At 34.6% G+C, this 17,699-nt stretch overlaps 3 protein-coding genes across 3 annotated transcripts; 1 reads left to right on the forward strand and 2 right to left on the reverse strand.

The window, feature by feature from the left end:
- Positions 1 to 718: 718 nt before the first annotated feature.
- LOC107018028 (co-chaperone protein p23-1-like) lies at positions 719 to 3,236 on the reverse strand. Its single transcript, XM_015218370.2, has 6 exons — positions 3,113 to 3,236; positions 1,767 to 1,953; positions 1,516 to 1,675; positions 1,398 to 1,435; positions 1,251 to 1,302; positions 719 to 1,129 (listed from the first exon to the last, which is right to left on the reverse strand). The coding sequence occupies exons 1-6, from the start codon at positions 3,115 to 3,117 to the stop codon at positions 1,032 to 1,034; spliced, it is 540 nt and encodes a 179-aa protein (XP_015073856.1). The 5' UTR covers positions 3,118 to 3,236; the 3' UTR covers positions 719 to 1,031.
- A 2,470-nt stretch (positions 3,237 to 5,706) lies between these two features.
- Positions 5,707 to 8,025, forward strand: LOC107016300 (pentatricopeptide repeat-containing protein At1g34160). The gene has a single exon (XM_015216794.2). It carries the CDS (start codon positions 5,849 to 5,851, stop codon positions 7,571 to 7,573), a length of 1,725 nt encoding a protein of 574 aa, XP_015072280.1. The 5' UTR covers positions 5,707 to 5,848; the 3' UTR covers positions 7,574 to 8,025.
- A 120-nt stretch (positions 8,026 to 8,145) lies between these two features.
- On the reverse strand, positions 8,146 to 15,396 carry LOC107015659 (very-long-chain aldehyde decarbonylase GL1-9-like). Its single transcript, XM_015215990.2, has 2 exons — positions 14,678 to 15,396; positions 8,146 to 9,123 (listed from the first exon to the last, which is right to left on the reverse strand). The coding sequence occupies exons 1-2, from the start codon at positions 14,906 to 14,908 to the stop codon at positions 8,581 to 8,583; spliced, it is 774 nt and encodes a 257-aa protein (XP_015071476.1). The 5' UTR covers positions 14,909 to 15,396; the 3' UTR covers positions 8,146 to 8,580.
- Positions 15,397 to 17,699: the final 2,303 nt, after the last annotated feature.

Below are 17,699 nucleotides of genomic sequence, written 5' to 3' on the forward strand. Positions count from 1 at the left end.
TAAGAGCCTCCCACATTCGTCCCTTGTTGTGACCAAGTCATTGTGAATTATCTTGAAAGAGCTTAATTTTATGTTGATTCTTATCCATCAATTTTGATTCACCCTGGGGAAGTACATGCAGAAAATTTGGTAAAATGTATTCTGAGCTCTGTACTTCTGAACCGATTTTGCTCTTCTGATAGACAGACAGATCTTATTGTCCTCACCTACAAATTGCTACAGTACCTTGTGTGAGGTTTGCCTGTTTCCAGAATAGAGATGCTTAATTAGACCCTGAAAGTGAAAACACTGGCATCATTGCATCTGCACTTGTATTGTTCAATGTGTTATTGGAGGATTTCTCTTAAGAAGACTCTTTATCTAGGCAAAGTTAACGTTATGTTTCCTGTTCATCAGCTGGGCATTATATACATGAAACCAACCCCGGTTTTTCTATAGCACTAGGTTCAAAACTGTGTATAGTACGCCTATCTACCTTTCTCTGCGACTAGGTTCAAACACTTGACTTGTGTCTATATGACCCCATATTTCTGGGGAAAAGGACCTAAGGCGACTATCTATGATTTACTGTAAAGATTTAAGGAGGGACAAGGGAGCAAAAGAAGGGAACAGCTTCATCAGAAAAGAAGTGAACAGTCATTGTTTAGTTGAAGGACTTGTAATGCTAGTGTTGTCGTACTGTAAAAGAAAATGTGAAGATGCAGACTTCAATAGGATATACGATTATGCAAGATCAATGTTTGGTCTTTATAATGATAACATAGATTTCCATATGTTATTGTGCAAACTGAACGTTGCACAGCACTAGCCAGTATTACATAGTTTTTATATATGTTTGAGAAATCATATGTAATGTGCAGTACATGATAACAAAGTTCAATGAGGACACCAGCCCTTTCAGATCCTTCAAATATATCATGAACTGATCATCAAACATTTCCTGCACTACAGCTCTAACCATAGCTAAAAGAAGTACCACACTCAAACTCAAGCAGTTAAAAAGTTTTCAATGTTACAAACGCTGAAACACGTCAAGCTTTCACTCCGGGTTCGGTGCTTGGAGGCACTGCTGCCTTGGGTTCAGAGTTTTCTTCTTCCTCAATTTCTTCAGTGTCACTGTCATCATCGCCTATTGCACAAACAATGTCAATTTATATAGTAGACGAGGATGCAAATAACAAATTTCCAATCCAAGCAATCGATTTGAAGCTAAGAATATCAGTAATTGCTCAGAACCAAATCAGACTTACCCTCAGGCACATCAACATCAAAATCGCTAGGACCTTCTCCCATGTTGAGTTTCTGAGAGAATAATAAAAGGGAGAATGTTAAGATATCAGCATCAACATAAACTCGAATTAACACTACTGCTTATTAATATCTTTAGAGCTGCTTACCGAGAAGTCCATGTCACCAAAATCCATATCTGGCTCAGCTGAAATTAGTTCATAGTTAGCAAATATACCAAATGGCTAATATCAACAGTGAAGATATCCCTAGTGACTTCATACTTACGTTTACTGTCTTCTTCATCTTCATCAACCCATTTGTCCCAATCAACTTTCAAAAACACCGGACGTAATCCTTCCTGCTTTACCAGTCTGCTCCACCACTTGTCTTCCGCCTTCTTCACTAGATACACGATACTTCTAGAGGTAGTACTACTTTTGCTCTCCTGAATGATCATTTTACAGTAAAATTAACATGGGTTCTTCTATCTCGCACAAAAATTTGCAGATGATGCAAACTGATGGAAATTCACTTACATCAACATTAATTTTATCAAACAGATCGAGATCCACTTCATAAGGTACATTATCCGCTCCTGCAGTTGCAGAGAATAAGAATTTTCCTTCTGGTTCCAGTTTCAGCTTCACATTCTTGGCATCTGGTAACTCCACCGTAATAAACAACTTGTCAGACCTCTGAGCCCACTTGATAGTAGGATGTCGGCTGAGATAGAGAAGCAGAAAACAAATTGATACCAATTAAATCATAAAAATCACAACCACTATCAAGGCAAAACGAGGAAGAGACAATTAGCAGGATGTGGATAGACACCCCAGAAACCTAAGTTGCACCGACTCCACACTTCTAATCCTATGCTTGTGTCGGCCTCCAAAACTACTCTACACTTGTGTCAGATTCTCCAAAAATACACACTTTTGGAGAATCCGACCCATTGATATTTTTGAAGAGTCTGAGCAACATAGCCAAAAAGGCACAGCCAGTCCAAGAAATGACAAAATGTATTTCAAATCAAGAAATTTTGAGGAGATGAGCAAACAAATTATCATTATTTTCTTCAGTGTAATTCATCATATGTTTAACAATGTCCTTCCGCATAATCGTCTGTGGTAAATTATCCCACAATATTCATGATGCAAGTAATTGAAAGATGACCCGTTCTAGCCGGTCCCAATTGCTATATAGCTAAATGCAGAAGAAAAAAATTATTTATTCTGAATCAAGAACCACGTCAAACCAATTTCAACGCGCTAAGATGGAGTTTCAAAATATAAAAATGTAAAACACATGAATAGTTCAAAAAAGTTCACCATATGAAGAAAAGCTTAACCATGTACAACCCATATAATTTCCCATCAATGACGGGTTTTGTTTTGGTTTCAGATGAACCCTCTTGGCCCTACCTAGGCTGTCCCTAGATCAAGGGGCTGGCACACTAAATACTACTAAAAACTTCAAACACTAACCCCCTTGGCCCTACCTGGCTCCGCCCCGGGCTCAAGGGACGGGTTCTAGAACGTTCTAAAATATGAAGAGCATGGACGGATCTAGAAGGTACCAAGGGAATTCACATTTGTATATAAAATTCACCTGAGGTACCAAGTTCAAATCTTATTCTTAATCCACCACTGATGAAGAATCCAACAGGATTCAACATCCACATTATATGCGTAAAAAATAAATTAACTAAAATCATGTATAATTTTCTGTTTATGCGAGGTTCAAAACTCTAAAATCCTAGGGTTCAATTCAAACATTTCGAGAATAAAATCAAAAACATCACAGACACTGCAATTCCAAGTTTTCTACTCATAACAGAAAATAAGCATAGATTATTCCGCCAACAGAAGATTGAAGAACATACCTCATTATTTTATAATACACAGAGAGGAAAATTGAGAGATAACAACTGCGTTAAGAAAGTTATACAAATGGCAGTTGCTTTATATATATGGAGGTGTAGAGGTGGGGCCTGCTAGAAATGTCTAGATGCTTCTGGTCCTTCATTTTATTTCATGTATACATGTCTTTTTTTTTTGATTTTAGAAAAAGTCTTTATTCGTAGAGCCATTAATATGAGTTAAGTCTGTTGGGTCGGTCCTCAATTGAGAAAAAAGTTTTTTTTACTTGACCCGAATAAAAATATGGATAGGACTGGCATGTGGACCAAATAAATGTTAATTAAAAATAAAAAATAAAATAGAATATTAAAAATAACATGAGTCTAAATTCAAACTCTGTTTAAAGTTGAAAATACTACAACTTCAATACAAATTATGTTTATAAAATATGTACTACACAAACTAAAAACTCCCTAAAATTTCTAGGGTATCACTACATAGGCCGTAGTCCGTAGCCTATGAAATATTGTCATATCTTTTGTGTTTTATTATTCTGAAAACAATTAAGTTAATATTTCTATTTAGCTATTTATGCTTTTACTTAAAATCAACTTAATAAATATTATAAAAATAATTTTATTTGTGGATTTAATTAACAAGCAGTATCACTAACATCATGATAATATTTTTGAATTATAATTTAATTTAGAAAATTATTTTAAAAAAAAAATGCTTTTAAGAAAAGAGCGCTGCCGGCAACCCCGTAGCCCACGTACTTATGAGTTGGACCGATCATTTTTCGACTTACATAAAAAATGAACTAGCCTAAACTGGCCCATAAAAATTCAAAGTCATACGAATTTGTACGGATAAAGTGGTTTAGCTCATATTAACAGCTTTACTTATTTGTGTCGAAGATACTAATTTTAATTATTCAGATATTAAATTTCTTATTGAATTTGATTATAAGATTATAAAGATGGTAGTTTGTTAATTAGGTTATCCTTTCTTCACTAGCGCCAAGTATCGTCATTGTCATTAACTATTTGTTCTATTACCTCAATTATTATTCTCACAACAAACATCGTTTATAATTATGATAATCAAAATGTAATCATTAGTTATCAGTAATACTCCCTCTGTCTCTATTTATTTGTCCATGTTTCTTCTTTTAGATGTTCCTATTTACTTGTTCATTTTAACAAATCAAGAAAATATAAAAAAAAATCCTATTTAAACTTTTTGAAAATTTTTAACTTTTAATTCATCCTTTTTGAAATAATATTTAATAAGGGTTAAATTGTAACTTTACTATGTTAATTATTTTATCTTACTATGTGTGCTTTTTTAAAGTGGACAACTAAATAGGGACGGAGTAATTATTATCACTATTTATAATAATCATTACTACAATAACAACAAGTATTGACATTAGTTAGCACTTATTATCATCTTCATTTATCTATCACTTTTAATTAATTACGATCATCAATTATTATCAGTTACTATCAGCGACTAATATTTGGTATTGTCAATTTTTACATGATTTTCTTTAAAATATCCCCTTCTAATTGAATATTAATCTGATAGTTAAATAGCAACAGCAAAAGAGAAGATCAAGTATAGAATGAAGGCAAAGAAACAATAAGTTTTTGGTTTGATTATAGTTTTTAACGATATGCTAATATGCTGGACAAGTTATATTTAAATTAATAATTAATATTATGATAAGTTATTTTTTATAAGAGGATAATATAATAATATTGAGATTAGTCATTTTGCTATGAAATAATGAAAATGACAAAAAATATTTTTGAGGTCCCTCAAATTTCTTTTTCGTAGAGTGCACAAGTATTGATGGGCATTTTAAAATTGTATAGTGAACAATTATGATTAGACAGACAGAGTACATAGTATTAACTAGGGGTGTGCATGGTTTGGATTAAAACCAATCCAAATCGAAAAATTGAACCAAACCGATTTAATTTAGATTTTGATTTGGTTTTAGATTATTAAGATTCGATAGTATTTGGTTTGATTATGATTTTGTTTGAAAAAATCGAAGAAATAACCGAACCGAACCAAACCAATAAGTTATTTACATAAATTTTATTATTATACATATATAATAATTATATTCATAAACAATTTTAAAGATTTTATATATATCAAAAATTATTTATAATTTGCTTATGAAAAAAAGGTCCAAGGTGAGAATATTTTTTTTATTGGTTTAATGTACCATCGAAATTCTTTGTGAGACTGAAAATGTCATTGTCTCTTTCTTATAATGTCAAAATAGTAAATTTTGAAGTTTTACACTTTTACTCAATAAATTAATTCAATGATTAAAAGTTCTGTAATATCATTCATTCTAACTATTTTTTCGTTTGAATGGATTGTCGTCACTTTTTCACATTTTAAATGAATTGTTTCTTTTATCTTTATGTATGGTTAATAACCGAATAACCGAACCAAATCAAACCAAAACCGAAAACAACCAAACCGATAAATGTACATTATATTTGGTTTGGTTTGGTTTTAATAATTTTAAAACCGATTAAATTGATTTGGTTTTGATTTTGATTAATAAGCGATCCAAACCAACCTGTGAATGCCCCTAGACTATTATCTTATATTTCCGCAGAAAAAATTATTTTCATGACTCAAATTCGTGACCTCCTCGTAACTTTACCAATTACACCGAGGCAATTCGAAGTGTTCCCATTTAAAAGTGCCCCAAGCAACATTAGTGTGGTATGGCGTACGTTGATTCGTTATTGTCAAAATGCACTTGTTTCTCCAAACTCAAACAACTCCAAGCCCATCTTATTATCACCGGCAATTTTCAATTCTACACTTGCCGCGCCAAATTCTTGGATTTCTGCGCCGTCTCTTCCGCCGGAAACCTCCCTTACGCCACCCATATCTTCCGCCACATCACTTCCCCATTCAAGAATGAATGGAACGCCATTATTCGCGGCCTTGCTCAAAGCCACAAGCCCATTGATGCTCTCACTTTTTATGTCTCAATGTCTCGTTCCCTGTGTAAGCCTGATGCTCTCACATGCTCTTTCACTCTCAAAGCCTGTGCTCGTGCATTGGCCCGTTCCGAAACCCCACAACTTCATACCCATGTGATTCGATTTGGGTTTGCTGCAGATGTGTTGTTGCGGACTACTTTACTGGATGCGTACTCTAAATGTGGTGATTTGGATTATGCATACAAGGTGTTTGATGAAATGGGTGTTAGAGATATTGCGAGTTGGAATGCGTTAATTGCTGGGTTAGCTCAAGGGAATCGACCCACGGAAGCTTTGTTGCTTTTTAAGAAAATGAGAGAGGAGGATATGGAACCAAATGAGGTTACTGTGCTTGGTGCTCTCTCTGCTTGTTCGCAGTTGGGGGCGAATAAAGAAGGGGAACTTGTTCACGAGTATATCAAAAGTAAGAATCTTGATTGCAAAGTGATTGTCTGTAATGCCGTTATTGATATGTATGCGAAATGTGGTGTTGTTGGAAGAGCTTATGAAGTTTTCAGTGAAATGAAATGCTTGAGGACTCGTGTCACGTGGAATACCATGATTATGGCTCTTGCGATGTATGGAGATGGAGAGCAAGCACTTGAGCTTTTCGAGAGGATGGGCCAAGCTGGGATCGACCCAGACAGTGTGAGTTACTTAGCTGCAATCTGTGCTTGTAACCATGCAGGAATGGTGGAGGAGGGAATGAAATTGTTTGATGACATGGACAGATGTGGAGTGAGTAAGAATGCAAAGCACTATGGTAGTATGGTGGACTTGTTGGGAAGAGCTGGGCGGTTGGAGGAAGCTTATAAAATTGTACAGTCAATGCCTACATTTCCTGATGTAGTTTTATGGCAAACTCTCTTAGGGGCTTCCAAGACTTATGGTAATGTGGAAATGGCAGAGATAGCATCCAAGAAGCTCGTTGAAATGGGATCAAATCATTGTGGGGATTTCGTATTGCTATCCAATCTTTATGCAGCACAAGGGAGGTGGCATGATGTGAGAAGAGTAAGGGAAGCCATGAAAGGTCAGGATGTAAAGAAGGTACCAGGCTTTAGCTACATTGAAGTTGGTGGAACGATATACAAATTTATGAATGGTGATAAAAACCATCCAAAGTGGAATGAGATTTACTGGAAGCTTGATGAGGTTTCGTTGAGAATTAGGGAATACGGGTATGTGGCAGAAACTAATTATGTGTTTCATGATATTGGACCGGAGGAGAAGGAGAATGCACTGTGTTATCATAGTGAGAAACTGGCAGTAGCTTTTGGTTTGATTAGTACACCTGATAGGACTTGTATAAGTGTGAATAAGAATCTTAGAATATGTGGGGATTGTCATGTTGTCATTAAGCTCATATCAAAGATATACGAGCGAGAGATTATTGTGAGGGACAGGACTCGTTTTCACAGATTCAAAGATGGGGCTTGTTCTTGTAAAGAATACTGGTGAGGTTGATCTAAATATGTGTGTAAAGCACATTAGTTTGACATGGCTCAGAAAACCATATGAATGTATGCCTACAAAGACTCACCTTGTACAAAGTGCTCCCCGAGTTTGATAGATGAGGGAGATTGGACATATATTGTATGCAACATACTTGGCATTTCAGCTTAGAGACTGTAGAAGTCGCGACCTACAGGTATCCAAAGGAGGAACTCCACCATTATACCAGAACTCGCTTTCAGAAGAGGTATTACTCATTTTCAGAAGTCCGAAGCAAGGAGCTTCTTCCTCTTGCAGAAAGTTGTGATGAGAAATCTGTTATGTATAATGTCATGAAAAGAGGAGCTTTAGAGAAAATTAACTTTGACATTTGTTTTGCTGTTGATTCAATGTACTTTTGGCTCTACATGTATGCAGTAGTTGAATCATTTTCTTAAGCAATTGTTATGTTGTGTCCACTGTCAAGTAGCAATATTTTGAATGTTTGATTGGTGCTAAGGCAGGCTCCTCAAGTAGTAGAAGAAATGAGAGTTTATCAAAGAAGAACTAAAGATAAAACTTCACAAGTCTTTATAAAGTGTATCACAAAAGCTTCAAATAAAATAGCACAAAGGTGATTGAAATAACTTCAATGACCATGAAATTTTACACTACATAGTTTGAACAATTGTAATTACATGATCTTGATTTCTCGAGACTCACAACTCTTGAAAGGCAATACAAAATCAACCTGCTAAAGTCTGAGCAAGTTGCAATAGTTGAAAATGTATACTGCACAAAGTAAGAACTCAGAAACAATAGGCTTACAAATCGTCAAGAGGTTAGACAAAAATTACGAATAAACAGGGTCAACTGAAAAGAAAAGAATGAACATTTCTAATTCTGCAGCACACTTTCAAGTCTTGATGAATGTGGACCTTCCAAGGCAACTGCTAGAGTGAACAACCTCAACTTGGTAGCTATCCCTACAAAAGACATGTTGATTTCATACAGAGACTAATGAACAAAACCAACTAATCTTTCATCAGTTGTGCCTCGAAACCACCCTCAGGCCTTTTTACAAGTCTGTATGGCCTGTATGTTCCAAGAAGTTTGTCCCAAATGGAAAAGAATGGCTGAGAATAATTGAACTTTGTGCCTTGAAGCTGATGGTGAATGTCATGGTAAGCAGTGTTATTTTGGAAAAACAAATGGAAGATATTACCAGGCAGCCAAAGTCCACAATGATCATCAACTGTTTTGACCACAGCAAAACAGAAAAAGATTACAGCAGTACGTGCAGTCATTCCAGCAACAAGAAACGAAAGAGCACCACCAAAAGTATCCAGGAGGAGACCTTCAAGTGGGTGGTTATAAAGGGCACCAATTGCGTAAGGCACGACCAACCGATGATGCTGGGAGTGAATATGGCGGTATAAGAACTTGTTCTGATGCATGTAGCGATGCACAAAGTACTGCCATGTGTCCATGACCAGCATCGCAATAATGATCTGCACAATCTGAACAGGAATTGAGGGCTGGACTACAGTTTCTGATGTAGTTACCTTACAAGTTAACTGCAATAGGAAACCAGAAACTAGTGTCAGTTATGTAGAATTTGCAAAAGCTAATCAATGTCATAAAGAAACAGGATTAATCTTCATTCCCGACCTCTTTTAAAAAAATAGACTCCTAAATATCATATCTGATTTTGCAGAAACTAGAAGAATCTATACTTCCAATTCTAACAATCGCTAGTTATTCTACTGTAGACATATTGTTGCTGGTACAGGAAACTGATACTTCCTCTTCAATTGAATAGCTTTTAAACGCGAAAATCTTTACTCAAAGTGAAATTAAACTTCAGATGACCTTATTCACAACCTCATGATTTTCTTTCAATCAGCACTAAGAACCCATGCAACATTATTTCATGCTAGCAAGCAGATTCAACCTTCTAAGTTCTAAGTTAATGCAGAATGGGGCTAGCCTCAGAGTAAACTAGCTTAGTACAAGCATCAAACAACATTATACACCTTTGTTTCTTAAGAAAGGAGGATCATTTTCAACAATGAAAGAAATCTAACTCCGCAATAATTTTTTGACCACTAGAGGGATAAGATTATGAAAATTGCAGACGAATTACAGCTCTAACAATCAACTAGAAGTGTCGTACAATTAGGTGCACTAGGAAGTAGGAACCATTACTTCTAATAAAATCAACCAGAATTATTACAAGTAATGGTACATAGTGCACTTTGTGTTAGTTAAGGTAAAATGCTTTATTGGGTTGGTGGTTAAAAGAACATGCCTGACACAAGAAGTTCCGAAGAAAAAGGGGTCCATCATAGTTTCCAAGTGCTTCTTACATTGGTCTCTATTTCTCAACATAATAAAGACAAGTTGGACCATGCTGGAGCATACTGCAAATTTGCTTAGCTGCTGGATGAAAAGAGGAGGCAGCAAAAGCCAAAAGAAGTGGTGGAGGATCATACCACAATGCATCTGGTGGACAGTTGGAGAGAGAAAAAGGGAGGTGCTGTGAAGATAGATCCAATTCCATTCAGAAAGTTAAATGGAATTGTATAATATCATTCTACTTTTGTTGTAAAGAAGTAGATTTAGAGAATATTGATCATTTTGTAGATCTATTAAGATCTGTGTAAGTATCTTCTTTTGTATTTGTTTTTTTTTTTTTAACTTTTAACACTTTTTGATGGTCTCCAGCATGTCCTCAATGTTGAGTAATACACATTGACCAGTTTCCAAAAAAAAAGTGAAGTACTCTGTTAAAACCCATCCTCAGCTACCACACTGATTGACCAGTTTGTAATTTTACATTCTGACCTCAACTCACACCTGAGGTCCCCTTACTCCCCTTTGCCCTACCAATTTTCCTATCTACTTGTCTCCCAATTTCCTGTTGCTACTACAACACCTACCTTCCCCATCTATTAATTTCCCACTCTGTAGCCTATCAAACTATAAATAGCCACAATCTCTACTCCACTTACTCCTTTCTGAATAGCCCCTGTTGATCAGTGCCAGTTGCACTAGGGAAACTTGACAAGATGAATAGTGATAACAGAACAGTTCGGCCTAGTGATTGCCTACCTGAAATTAGCCTTAAAGTTAACGACTTTAGTTTCCAGCATTTGTTGCTTGATCACTGTTCTGATTGAGCTAACTGCAGTGGTTCTAAAACATCTATACAAATTTCCACACTAAGGAATATTGTTGGAGAAACCAGACAGGCACTTTTGCCTCCAGTTGATGGATTTAGCCAAACAAGTATATTAGAGACAAGATGTTGGTCTTGATGTTATATCAATTAAGTTTTACAAATTGGTCATTTGACTCAGAAATTCACAACATGTTTGGTGGTAGACAAGTGGTAGGAATTGTCACTGGACCAAAAGATGTGTTAGCTGATGGATTTGAAGCAAGGGTGATGAGATTTGTGGTTGTTTGGACTGTATCCACATTAAATATTGTGTCCCTGAAGATCAACGGTGAAAGACGAGGATAAGATGAATGAGGTAATCCATGACCTGAGGTCAACCTAAACATGGTAAAAGATGTGATGATCGCAAACAGTCCAATAGCCTCAATAGCTTGGGAGGTAACCTCCTAGTCTTAAAGTCACCAGGTATAATTTGAATTTCAATTCTTACTACCCAATACATAAACAAAAAAGAATGAAAAAGGTAAAAATAAGAGAAGAGAACACAACTCAGCAAACTCGCAATATCAGATTATGAGACAAAAATTTGTTTCCCTGACAGTCGATGAGCAAAATAAGCATTTGTAGAAATCTCTAAACTCCAACATGTAAGTATGAATGTCAAGACCTACTCCGTTTATTAGTTCCAGTTAGATCATTAACCATTTGCAACAGAATTCCCTCTTGATCTATCCATGATAATTGCTCATAGAGACCCAAGTAATATAGATGGCATCTTCTAAACTATCTGTAGGTCAGAACAAATACAACTGTACCAGAAAAAATTTCATGTTGCATTAACAACCCAAAACCCTACATTGGAGGCATAGATCATTCCACGTGTCTCAACCATAAAAAGTTTAGGTTAATACATTTTTACTGATAGGTCGTGGGTGAAGAGATTTAATAGCTGCAAAACTTCACTAAAAGGCAAAAGATCACCTTTATCATGTGAACCTAGCAGCTAATGGAACCCCAGAGCAAAAAAATTCGATAAACATATTAAAACGATTAATTCGGAAAAAGAGAAGGCAGGACGATTTGTAGGTTTCTGGATGTATAATATAAAAAGAAGAGAGATGACCACACATATTGTTTGATCTCTTCCGAAATGTTATGTCATTCAAGGTATATTATCCAAATTCAAGAAATACTCAAGCAAACTGTAAGCATGGGGAATTCTAAAGCTGAAGAAACAAAAAGGAAAAAAAACATATTAAAGACAGTCCCATAAATGTGCAAGCCATCTTTGAAGGGGGAGAAAATAAATTTTACTAGATTTTCTAAATGATAATTGTAGTGCTCGAGCCAGCTTGCACCATTTGACTATTTCACCAGGTATCAACCGCCTCTCACCAACAAAGGCACCTAGTAATTGTGTCCAACAGGCTTAGACAAATGAAAATAAACCATCTAGAGTTTTTTTGCCTGAGTTAACCTTGGTCTCTCATGATTTTCACCCACTTCATTGACCGCTAAACCAGAGACTCAGGTGAATTTTAGTTAGTTGATAAACCCATCAGGGTGACTCTATAGTTCATTCTTCCTTTGACTCATTTATGGGTCTATGTTGCTTAGCATATATATGACCTATGGATAGAATCTGCTGGTATAGACTAGCGCTCACACTGATACATGTCTGTGGGAAGAAGTGGTCACAGGTTCTTCATTCATTATCCCAACACAATTACAAGAGCAAACAGCAATTTCACCATATATAAGATATCACTTTTTTGGAGCAAAAAACTTCCGAAACATGTGTTCTCTTGAATACTATAGGTCTGCAGATGCTATAAGACCAATATGAAAGTTGTGGCCTAACAGAGGGTATGGAAGAGTTCGTCCACATGGCTAAATTATATTGGTGTTATCCAATGGTTACGTCAAGGAAATCCAGGTGAGTAGCTACCCATTGGATAAGCATGTAGTTATAATAGTCGTCCGGGAAACAGTATTGGTACCACGTTTATTTTTAGGTTGATCAGCTCAATGGTGACTAAAATATAGCAAGACTTGAACTATCTACATCATAGGAAGTGTCCCCAAAGCCTTTTGAAATTACAAATTCTGCAAGTTTATTCTAGAAGTTCAAGTTCAACAAACATAGCAATGTATAAAAGAAAAAAGAAGCAACATGCAAGGTCCAAGTTGTACAAGTTTTTGGCATGGCCACTAATACAACACCCTGATTTGGAAGATACAACAGAATGCTATTTTTCTTTTTTTTAATAACTAGGGGAACCAACATCCACTACCCTTAGAGTGCGCACAAGGAGAAACCCCCGCTCCTATGCAATAGCTTGCAAACCACGTAGGAGAGTTAACCTGCACTAGGCAAGCCCGGTACGACGAACTCGACCCAGAAGGAAAACCCCTTGCTTTCGCTGGCAAGGGGTTTCGATATTGAGACCTCCAACATGGAAGTCCCAAGCCCAAACCACTGGGTCACCCAAAGGGTAGAATGCTAGTTATCCAAATAGCATATTTCCTACTTTGACATCATGGGAGAAACTGATCTTTCAGATAGTTTCCTTCAAAATTCCAATATGTGATGCGAGATGAGAAGTCACCATTTGGTGTCTCCTTGAAGCTCTTTCATTTCTGATGTGTCCTTAAATTGGCGTACTTGAAGTGAAAATGGGGAACATATGAAGCATGCTTTTCAGTAAGACTAGAAAAGCTACTTAGATCTTCATTTCACTTCCTCGTACTTATAGGTTAGGTCAAATACACAAATTGATTCAACGGCATCTACAAAATGCATATAATCTAATTTAACATTTTTTATTAACCTTCTTATGCTTCTTGCAACACACAAAAAATTGAAACTTGTCCAACCCTTTGTTCATCTACTTGTTAAAAAGATACTACATTTACCTGGGAGAATATAACATGATGATCAGTTTTGCCATGCTTCAGATATTATATTCTAGACTTCTTTCCCTTTCTCTGTCCACTTCTATCAATTTCATGAAGAGAATGTTCTTAAAAGGGCAAAATAAAATATGGCAATGTAGTCAATCCATTGAACGATCAAAGACTTAAACTGTTATGTGTATTGGAGGGGGGAGCACATTTGAGGATGGCCGCTATTGGACCGTCTTTATAGAACGAACTTATGAATGCTTCTAAAGAAAAAGGTTGAAAGGCACCATTCCTGCATTCATTAACTTGTTCAGAAAATACTTTCATCATCTTAAGTGCTTCATTCTCTCATGAGTATATGACATAATGGTTACTAAGCTATAGATGAATTTTTCGGTACTTCCTTTCTGCCGCTCTGACTCCTTTTCTATCAACTTCATGAGGAACGTTATTCGATGAAGGACAACGCCAAACACAGAGAAGTGATTAGCATTTCAACGCTATATGGCAATTATATATGAAGGGGAGAGGGGAGAACGTTTGTCGCTGGTCAGTGTTGTCGATAAAAGTAATCACTGCATAAGCTAAGGCTGATTGGCACATTAAATAGAAGAGTATTGAATCAAAATCAAATAACCAGTGCACTAATTAGAGCACACCACATGAGAAGTCATGCAATAGTTAATTACCCTCTTAAGTAAGTAACTGCAAACAACAAGCTGGTCATAATTGGAAGTATGACAGCAATATAATCTGACCACTTTGTTATAAATCAGTTTAGCCAATGCATTAAGTGCTCCCAACTAGTGTTCGTAGGAGGAAGGTGTATGTCGTACACAGCCCTCTCTTTGCATTTCTACTAAAGGTTTGTATCGATGCCTCAAACGTGTGACCTACATGCCATCAAAGGAGCAACTCTACTTATCCATTTCTACAGGCCTTATCCACCCAGTCACACAGTTGACTAATCAATCCAAAGAACTCCAACCAAGACAGACAGACACAGTTTATGGAACCAGAACCAAAAATAGCTGAGGAATTACCAAAAAGAGCAAGTGGGCAACAGTTGCCTGAAAAAACTGCTGAAGAAGAACCCCTTTAACAACAGAAGCCAGTGGAACTAAGTTCTTGGCATTTTCCTCTTTCCTTGTATGAAGACGATATTTATCCATGGGAGGCAATAGCTGATAGAACCCTGCATACAACCAATACACCACTATTGGGGCAAATGTCCCCATCACTTCATCACTCACATAACCCTCCCAGAACACCATTTTTAAGCCCCCTTTTCAAAAAAAAAAAAGTTAACCCCTTTCCCTTATCCCTTTTCCCTCAATCCAACACTCTAAATTATGAAATTCCCAGCTCAAGATCTACATACAACAAGCACATTACAACATACACCCTGAAACAAGAATCCAAGAAAATGAAATCCCAAATAAGTTCTTGAACAAAAGATCAAATCTTTAGCCCCAACAAAGCATAGAAATTACTGGTGGTGATTTTGGCAAATCTTAGAGAAACAATTATTGGAAATATGAGAACAGATCTGGGGCATATGTATGTAAATGTATGTATTAACATGAGAGTTGAGCTGGGGTTAATACAATGATAGTGCTGACAGTTGTGAGATTCGGCCTAACTTTTTTTTTTGAATTTATGATTCTGAGAGATTCGTTGGAAAAGGGAAAGGGATGACAAGAAAAGGGGCAGACAACAAAAATGGCTTATTCTGCTTTTGTTTGTTTCTTTCTTTTCTTCTTCATTTTTAATTATTTTTTCTTTGAAAAAAATAAAAAAATGTTAATTTCACTTGAGATTATTTTAATGGTAAATTGTTACATTTGACTTTTTTAAAGAGGTGATTGGTTTGTTTCAATATCTATTATTTTTTGTCTCACTTAATGTGATATAGATAAAATATAGAGAGTCAATTAATTTTTAATATGATTTTTAAATATTTTAAATTATTAATTATTGTATTTTATAGTATCTTTACGTAATTTTTGAATAATATATGTTAGTTTCCCTGTCCCAAATATATGTGGCACAAAATAAAATTTCAAGAATCAATATGTTGTTAATTATTGCGTGGAATCACACATGTGAAGTAGACATGTTGGTTGCCTCATGTGCTATAAAGATGGAATAACTAAATATGTATAAGAAATATATTTACGTATACGAAATGTCAAAAGCCTCAAATCAATAAATAAGCAAAAATTAATTAAAAACCTCTACTAATTAAAACACAAATTTTCAAGGTGAAAATCTCGTAAATCAATTAGTAGATGTAGAGGTCTTTAATTGTAAAAAATAATACTCCAAATCCGTTCACTATTCATTGTCATACTTTCTATTTTTAACGTCAAATTATAAAAACTTTGACTAAAATTTTACAATATATTTTTTCATTATATTGATATGCAAAAAAATGCAATATAGTTTTTGAGTATGTAAATTTTTTGCTAATATATCAAATTAATGTAATTTTAAGTTAACTTTGAAAATTAGTCAGATTAACTTTCGAAAATTACAACATGACAAATAAAAACAGACAGAAAAAGTAATTAATTTACGAAAAAATAAGCTAAAATTAATATAGAAATTAAAAATAATGTTGACAAGGTTTGAACGCCAAGACATTGGGATTGAAATGTCAAGCCTAATTCAATAGGCCAAATAGCAATTATAAATAAGCACACAGTTGAAACACACATATTTATTTTTAATTATGTGTTATTTACTTAAGTTGTGTGCTTATTGCCACTTATATATAAATAGTAGATATATAAGTAGTAAAATTATAGAATTGTAGAAGTGAATGTGCCATAGACCATAGTGCGGTACTGCAAAATGATATTATGAAATATTTTGTTTATGCCTATATCAATAATAATTGCTTCGTTGATTGTCTAATATATAATTATTTTTTATTTTCTCTTCTCGAATCCTAATTAAATAATCATAATAACAATAATACATATATGTTTAATATACAAACAATTTTTTTATTAATGTCACTATTAGAATAAAGCTTTAATAACATTCTTTTATTTTCCCCATCTCTCTTTGTTCTTTGTTTTAACTTGATATTTCAAGTAGTTCAATTTATATCATAATTTATATCTTCATCAAAGAAAGTTGCTTGACAAAAAAGTTCAATTTTAATTTGATATTATATATATGAATAATTGATAGATGAAGTTCACTAATTAAAATAAATTATCATGTAAACTAGGTCAATAATATGAGAACATGTATGCACATGGTTACAAGATTAAAAAAAAAATCACCTTAGAAAATAATGTTTGTTAAAAGTAGGAAAATGAAACAAGTGGAGAGGCAAAAGAAAATCGTTATTATGTCCTATTTTTATTTAAGGGTTTTGAATTTAAATTCTATAAATGAAATAATAATACAGGGAGAGAGGGAAGATGTGATAGTTTCAGTTTTTCAAATGATATCACCAACATGGTGTCCGCCGGGTGCTCGAGCATCCATTAACTTCGTTACGAAATATATATATTTATGTAGAAATCGATAGGTATTTGTATAAAATTAACATAGAGCACCCAATGAATAAATCATATAGTTGGCCCAATGATTCTAGAATGGGTACTTAAGACTTTTTTTAATGTTGTTGTACCAACGTTCGAATCTCATTGTTAACACATATTTTTTATAGTTTCACTTACATGAAGAAAAAGTAAGTACACATTTTTCTTATATCATTTACACTTTGTTTGGATCATTGTTACTCATTATTTATAATATATTGTATTATATTGTACTGTATTGTATGGTAGATACAATGTTTGGTTAGATTGTATTGCTTGTTATTATTTAGTAACATTTAAATTGTTTGATTTGATTATATCGAAATGTATTGTAATTTATAAATTTACTTAAATATCCTTTATTATTCCAGGGTATGAGGTTTGACTAGATTTAAATAATTAAGGTAAAGGGCAAAATAGTATCTTGAAATATTAGGTAAAGATATAATTGGAAAAAGAAATTAAGTAACAATGGGAACACACCAAATTGGTTTTCCATAAAATA

This window comes from Solanum pennellii, chromosome 4, assembly GCF_001406875.1.
Source record: "Solanum pennellii chromosome 4, SPENNV200".
NCBI classification, from domain to species: Eukaryota; Viridiplantae; Streptophyta; class Magnoliopsida; order Solanales; family Solanaceae; genus Solanum; species Solanum pennellii.